This window comes from Cicer arietinum, chromosome 2, assembly GCF_000331145.2.
Source record: "Cicer arietinum cultivar CDC Frontier isolate Library 1 chromosome 2, Cicar.CDCFrontier_v2.0, whole genome shotgun sequence".
NCBI classification, from domain to species: Eukaryota; Viridiplantae; Streptophyta; class Magnoliopsida; order Fabales; family Fabaceae; genus Cicer; species Cicer arietinum.
In genome coordinates this window covers 37569997-37577592 of record NC_021161.2, presented here as the reverse complement: position 1 = coordinate 37577592, position 7596 = coordinate 37569997, and the positions used below count along the sequence as shown (strand labels likewise).

The 7596-nt window shown below is 28.8% G+C and overlaps 2 protein-coding genes across 2 annotated transcripts in view; both read right to left on the bottom strand.

Annotated features, from left to right (window-relative positions):
- LOC101497678 (glycerol-3-phosphate dehydrogenase [NAD(+)] 2, chloroplastic) overlaps positions 1–1225 on the bottom strand; it is a 4075-nt gene extending 2850 nt beyond the window's left edge. The window contains exons 1-3 of the mRNA XM_004490446.3: positions 826–1225; positions 393–529; positions 177–282 (exon numbers count right to left, since the gene is read on the bottom strand). Of these exons, the coding sequence (XP_004490503.1) occupies positions 177–282; positions 393–529; positions 826–1176 (594 nt within the window). The 5' untranslated portion in view covers positions 1177–1225. The remainder of the gene's footprint in view (positions 1–176; positions 283–392; positions 530–825) is intronic.
- Positions 1226–3563: 2338 nt separating this feature from the next.
- On the bottom strand, positions 3564–7296 carry LOC101497351 (bidirectional sugar transporter N3-like). Its single transcript, XM_004490445.4, has 6 exons — positions 7104–7296; positions 6497–6533; positions 5821–6031; positions 5011–5172; positions 4767–4886; positions 3564–3966 (listed from the first exon to the last, which is right to left on the bottom strand). The coding sequence occupies exons 1-6, from the start codon at positions 7144–7146 to the stop codon at positions 3727–3729; spliced, it is 813 nt and encodes a 270-aa protein (XP_004490502.1). The 5' UTR covers positions 7147–7296; the 3' UTR covers positions 3564–3726.
- Between the last annotated feature and the right edge of the window lie 300 nt (positions 7297–7596).

Genomic DNA, 7596 nt, shown 5'->3' with positions numbered 1-7596 from the left:
GGTTCAGTTACGCTATAATCCTTGACGTTGAGAAAAAGTGTAGACGAATGCGGCTGCGATTGTGGTCACAATGCAGTTGCGGAGGCTTCCAAAATGTGCATAATACCACAATGTAAAAACTATGAATAGTATTACTACTATCTAAAAATTAAAGAAGAAATGCAAAATCAAATGACCTGAACAGGCACTGCATGAAAGCAGTAATCCGCATTATGCAAAGCAGATTTTGCATCAGTTGTTGCGACTACATTTTCTGGCAGCCTGTGATTCGGGAAGTAGTTACTGCAAAAGATAAAAGAACAAAGAGTCACAATAGAAATGGATGATGAAATTAGATGAACACAATTCACAAATTAACAAGTATGTAAGATGACAAGGACAAAGAAAGCTACCAATTGCAGCGCCTTTCATTGATAGACGAGCAAACTTGAGGATCTCGAACAAGCATGACGACCTCTAACTGATCCTTTCTGTCTGCAACATGAGCAGCCATTGCCGTCCCAAACGATCCCCCTCCAAGCACTACCACCTTTTCAACAAAAATTCAATGTCATAAAAACCACACTACAAACTGAATAAACATCATAATCTTAAGAAATAATCTAAAATACTTCAACACTTTGAGATTATTCCATGTGAGAGAAACTAGGATAATGTAACATAACATCAAGATATTATAAAATTAAAATACTTTGAACCATATTAGAGCATAAATAATACCACAAATTTTATAACCTGAAAAGAATGACCAAGAAAATGTGTAATAGGGAATGAATAACCAATTTTAAAATAAAATCCCTAAATTTGAAAAGGAAGAAAGTAAACCTTGTTAGTGCGTTGGAGAACATCAGTGTTAGACTTGGAGCGCCAAGACCTTGACCAACGAACCAATTTCTCCCACGCCACCCTAACAACCCTTCTCCTATCACGGGTCGGGTCAATATCCGATTCCATAACCGGGTCGGATTCTTGAGTAGAAAAGGAATGAAAATCATTTGTAGCACGAGAAGGAGGGTGAGTGAGGGTGACAGAAATTGTTGATTTTGAAGGGAAAGCGTAAAACTTTGAAGCATTGTTGTGAAGATAATAGTGAAATTTTGAAGAAGAGAATAATGGGTTTGTTGTTGAATAATGTGAATGTGAATGTGATGATGGTTTTGATATTACAGAAGCCATTTTCCCAAACTTTCAAAGGGAGATTTTTGTGTTCTAATTAAATAAACTGTCACTCTCGATATTTTATCCTTTCCAAAACCATCATTTTTTGAAGAAACAAAATAACAACAATTTGCCTCATAATAAATATTTGATTCCAAAAAATATAAATTAAATGTTTAACATTTATTATATCTAATTTAAAAGTGGAGGCTTATCCAAAGTATATATATATATATATATTTTGATATGTTTTGATAGAAAAAAATTAATTCATTAATAATTAAATGATATCGTTTAATCAATTAATATTCTTTATTTTTTCGATTAAATTATTACATTTTTTAGTCTCTTAAATTAATTTTAAATTTTAATTTGGTCTTTTAAATTTTATTTATTTTATTTTAGTGTCTTAAGTTATAAATGTTAGACACTTTGGTCCTTCTAGAATGAAAATAAAACAAACAAAACTTAAGACTAGTTGAAATTAGAATTTGATGTTATAATCAGACATTTGTAGTTTTTTTTTTCAAGATGTAATATTTTAAGAATTTATTAAACAAGTTGTAAACTATATTTATGAATATAGTTTTCAGTTATGTTTGATTAATTTATTATTCATTGTTATTTGTCTCTGCTATTATTGAGGTGTATGGATCCAATTGACATGTTTTAGATAATTTGGTAATGGGTCTTACACAATCTTCAAGTAGACGCATAAAACCAATAGATCCAATATCACATATTGGTTCATTCTATCATGGTCATTGATTTCTACGGTCTCACTTTATCGATAGGCCCAAGACATAACTCATGTTATGTAGGATGCACAAATCATAACTATATTACTCACATCCCTCCATGTGGTTTATTGCGGGTCTAATAACTACCTTTATGATTTTCATGCTACAGAAAATATTTCATGGCTTAAAGCCTACAATGCACCATGTAGGGATCGTAGTGACTTCAAGTCGAATGACTACTCACTATGGTCACATACAAATCACTAATGACACTTACACAACAATTATATAGTATTCTCATGAGAGTCAATCCACTATAAATATTACCCCTAATATTTATGTCAATGTGATGACTTGATATCTCATATTCATGACATGTGAGATGTGGTCATCAGTTTACTCACATAATAATCTCAATGTATTATATTCGTCCTAATTAACAATAATATTTTTGACTATGGATACTTTAAGAATAAAGTTCTAAATGTTTAATAAAGTCTCACGATCAAGTAACACTTGATGTTCTATTAAACAAACTATCTATTATAAGAACTTTATTATATTATACGATTAATAACATAATAAATAAATGATGTCGTGTACATATATCCAAAATTATATGTATGAATTAAATTCATAATACAAATAATAATCTATGTAAAATAGATTGACGCTAAGGCTTACATCAACAAACTTTGCCTACCCTTTTGTCCCGATTCCTCTCTTATTCGCATCTATCACTAGTCCTATGCACTCTCACTTTATGTTGCAACTAGAAAGGATCAAAAGTGGCAAGAAGCTATGAAGCTTGAAATTGGCTTCAATTCATGGATGACACCTCTACCAACTCGACGTCAATAATGCCTTCCTTTGTGGATATCTCCATGAAGAGGTTTATATGAAGCCACCTCAAGGTGTCATAGCTCTTAGACAAGGGCAAGTGTGTAGGCTCCTCAAGTCTTTGTATAGTCTTAAACAAGCGAGTCATTGTTTCACAAGCTTACTACTTGTCTACTTGCTCATGGCTACAAACAAGCACAACCTGACCACACACTTGTTGTTTACACCACTGTGACTTCGTTTATTGTTGTTCTGAGTTATGTAGATGATATCCCCTTGGGTGGAATTTCTTTGTCATAATTTGATGTGTTCAAGGTTGCTCTTTATAGTGTTTGTATTTGTTGGTTGATTCAGGGTTTACCTGTTGTAATTCAATTAACAGGTCACTAGACCTTACAACTCAACTTGCAGATGTCTTCAAGAAGGCTTTAGGTCCCAATGTGTTTCACATTTTTATTTTCAAGTTTGGTATGGTGGACATCTTCCAACCTCTAACTTGCAAGGGGGTATTAAGCATAGATGATGAAACTTTGTTGTTCTTGTTGTAATCTTTATTCTGTTAGAGTTAGTTAGTAGTTTAGTGAGTTAATAGCTTAGTGGGTTAGTTTTTGTTATGTAACTTTCATAAATAGACAAGTATAAACCAAAAGGATCTGTGTAAAATAGTTATTGATAAGAATTATATAGGTGTTATTTTTCATAGTAAATGTAGTTAAACCACAACCTTCTTATAACTCCAACATCTATATATCTTCATTCCTAAAGTACCAAACTATATTATTACTCCATATATTCATTAATTGAATTAATTAATCCAACAAATAATTTTTTTATAAAAAAAACTTTTATTGAAAGGAGTACAATGGTACTCCAACCAACATTACATCATTTAACTTTTAGCCATATACTAATGTATTATTACACCGATTGAAGAACATTAAAAACCACATGAATTCACATAACAAACACCATAAGCATGCTATATATATCATGCTAGATTTTCCACATTTTTCTCCTTTTCTTCTGCACCATCTTTTCCTTGAGTAGTCACAATATCAATATCTGGAATTGTAACTACTTCACATGTTCCTAATGGGTTCACTACAACAACGTTTGTCATTGGGTTTAGGGCATAGTCCTCCTTTATAGATACCTTGCTACCTTTGTTGTAAATAGCATATAACAACATTTGAAGTAGTCCCAATGTGAAACCCAACACATTTGGGAGCTGCACATAAGAAATCATTTTTAAAAAATGGTCCAACATAGCCAAATGGGCCTAAAGCTAAAAAGATATTTCTAACTAGAAATATTTTAATAAAAATGTTTTATGTTATAATAATTTCTTTTGTTCATAGATGAAATGGTATAACAATCCACACATAATTGTAAGATCATAAATTTTATCCCAAATTCAAAGTCCGATTATACAAAGTCTTAGGATTATGTTAACACTTTAGATCACATATATAACTCTTTTACATGTCATACAATGATTTACATCAAATCACATATATAGCTGTTTTTGTTTTGTTTGTCTAATTAAAAAGAAGACACACCAGCATTCATGTAATTCATGATTTTCTTTTTTAAATTCACGTAATTAATTTTAGTGAAATAATTATTTAAATAGTATTAAATATATTTTTAGTTCTTATAAAATTATAAATTTTTAAATTTAGTCTTTAAATTTTTTTAATTTCAATTTTGATTCTAAAAGATTTTTTTTTTTAGAAACTAAAAGTATCAATATTTAATCAAGAAAATTTGAAATAAAAACTAAAATTGAAGGAATTTTTATTTGAAACTTAAAAGTTGAGATTTTTTTTTTATATGGACTAAAAGTAGAAATTTGAAATTTTATAGATAGTAAATGTTTATATGAACAAATGTTTATTTACTAATTCACCCTTGGACCAACCTACATTTTTATTTATGTTTAAATTAACAATCGATCAATATAGAAGTTGCTTATATAAAAAAAATCAATATAGAAGTTAGATATATATATATATATAATATACTTACAGCAATGCATATATCCTTGAGTAAGAGACCATAAGCAAACCACATTATGGCACTTAATGTGAGGAAAAATGACAAATTGAATGGCATAAACTCTACACTCTTTGTTCGAATAACCTTTGCCTACAAATCAAGATATCATTTGATACTTAAGATATGAGAGAATTAATGGAAAATGTTGGTAAATAGAGAATAAATAATTATAACTTAAATAAGCACTTAAAAATTAATTAGATTTTCCACTCACCACAATGCATAGAGGTGCTGCAAAGACACAAACCGCAAAAGATACACAAATCCATCCAAGGACTTGGACTCGAAGGGAACCATGCATACCAAATTGGGTGGTAAAGAAGATCAAGGCAAATGAGCCCACATTCATCACCATAAATAGTTTTACCGTTAAGATCTGCAATTAAAATTAACAACTAATTACTATCTATGATCATATAGAAAAATAAAAATGAATTATTGTTGTAATGATTATGGAAAGTGACGAATGTTATAAGAGTTTGCGTCACGGATACATCACGAGTGTTAATCATATGGTCAAACTTTTTTCTATCACGTTTTCCATCAAATTCATAGTAAAGTTGTTATCACGTTTTCGAAACGTTCATGTATTTTTGTTGTGATTATAATTTTTGTAAATAGAAACTTATCATACAAGTTGTAATTATTTTCTGTATCTCAATTTTTCAAAAGCTCATTAATTATATAGTATCTCCAAATATTATAAAGGTTTATTATTAGAAAAATTTAAATTACCACAAAAATAAGGGGCAAAAAAAATAAAATATATAGATCTCTAATTTTGACATCACTTACACTTAACGACAAAATTAGATCACATTACATTTTTTTTTCTATCATTTTTTGTAGCTAATTCTATAAATAATGGGTGATAATATGAGTGATTTTATAAATGATTATAATAAAAGTTAAATATTATTAATTAATCTAACGGTTGTAATTGATTGATAATATAAAAAAAAATCAATTGACAATATATATAAATTAAATTCTATTTTATAATTGGTGATAATATAGAATATACCCTGGCATCTTTGGTGGCATAGATTGTGTAGATGACAATGTAAATAGTCTCAATGACACATCCAAATGAGTTAATGGTAATGAGGAGACGAGCATTTGTCTTGACTATGGCATAGTATAGCCAAAGCATGGAACTAAACAAAGCCACCAAGTAGGGAAGTGATTGGAAACCTTGTGTTGATTTCTTTTTCCATATTCGGTAAAATGTTGGCCTAAAAAATTCAGGAAATTGAGTAAAAAAACATATTCAACTTTACCATATTAAAATAAAGAAAAAGAAGGAGTATTCTTAGTCTAAACCAGTTTTACACCCAGAAATAATAAAAATCAATAATTTTATTATCTCATCACACAATCGTAACTGCTGTCATAAATTAACTTTTAATCAACAACTTGTATTTGTTGTAAAACAATTTACATTGATAATTTATGGTCATTAAAAAGTGATATAAGGAATGACTCTTAATGCTCTTATTAGTAAAAAAATGAATTTTTTTTATAATAAAAAATAGAAAACAAATATAATACTTTATTAAAAATAGCAAGGTTCATTTTTGAACTAAGACCACATTAGACAAACTCTTAAATAATTATATAACTTGTTTATTATTTTTAATCAAAAGAAAAATATTAAGTGAGATGTTAAGTTCTAAACATAAGTTATAATATCTACTTACAGGGGAGCCAAGAACACCATGAAGGAAATGATGTTACCTAAGAATCAAAAGAAGGATATGTTAAGTTCTTCATTTGCATAACATAATATTGTGAAATAATCAAGGATGATATTTCATTTCACACTCTTGATTATTTAGGCATGTATATGTAATATTATTTTTTCTAAAAATGAGCTGTTCACTCTATATGAACTAGATCTAATATATTGTTGCATGTAAAATAAAAGAAGTATAACAAAAAGAAGGAATCAAAATGAACAATGGAGTGGATTTGCTTGAAATACATATTTATGTAAAAATTGATATTTAAGTACTAGAAAACAAGAAATAATTCCATAAAAAATTAATAAAGCAAGAAAAAATGAGCAAACAAGGAAAGAAAAGTTTTAAATTGCAGTCTAAAAGTTAATTAAAGTTTTTGAAATATGCACGATTACAATTACGATCATTTCATATATTTTACCTATATTTTATATAATATCAATTATGACGACATAACTCGTAACAATTTAAACCTTTGCATAAAAATCAAACAAAATGGATAACAATTTAAAACTTTGCACAACAACTAAACAAAACAATGGGAAGAAAACCATTTCTATGTTACCTAGTATGCCAAAAACAAAAGCCAAATGAATGTGTTTCTCCATCTCCTCTCTTAATTAGTGTTTCTTCTTTATATTTTGAAAAATCTTTTTTTGATAACAAGAAGTTTAGGGATTGCTATAGGAGAATTCAAGAAACCTAGGGTTTCTTTCCTACTCAACCCCTAAATCAAATGCAAGTAGTGAAGCTGGTAAAGGAATTGAGCAACTCATGTCTTATATATATATACACACAAATTCTACAAAGAAAGAGAAAAACAAAGATGAAAAAAAATAAAAATAAAAATAAATCAAAAAATGTAATGCATGCATTGGTCTATACTGCGTAACAAAGTCATGCATATTTCATGGCTCATGAGTGTTTGATTTTTTTTAATGAATAGCGTAGCACAAAATTATTCACGTTTCCAAGATGGGAATGTTCACGTGTCACTTTGAAACAATTTCTTGAAACCGCTATATATTAGATTTACTATAATTTTAACCAAATTATTT

Coding starts and splice junctions, on each gene's coding strand:
- LOC101497351 (XM_004490445.4), bottom strand. CDS start 7,146: ATGGAGAAACACATTCATTTGGCTTTTGTTTTTGGCATACTAG. Junction 6,032..6,496: donor ATGGTGTTCTTGGCTCCCCT/GTAAGTAGATAT, acceptor TGAATTTTTTAG/GCCAACATTTTACCGAATAT. Junction 5,173..5,820: donor ATGCCACCAAAGATGCCAGG/GTATATTCTATA, acceptor TTTTAATTGCAG/ATCTTAACGGTAAAACTATT.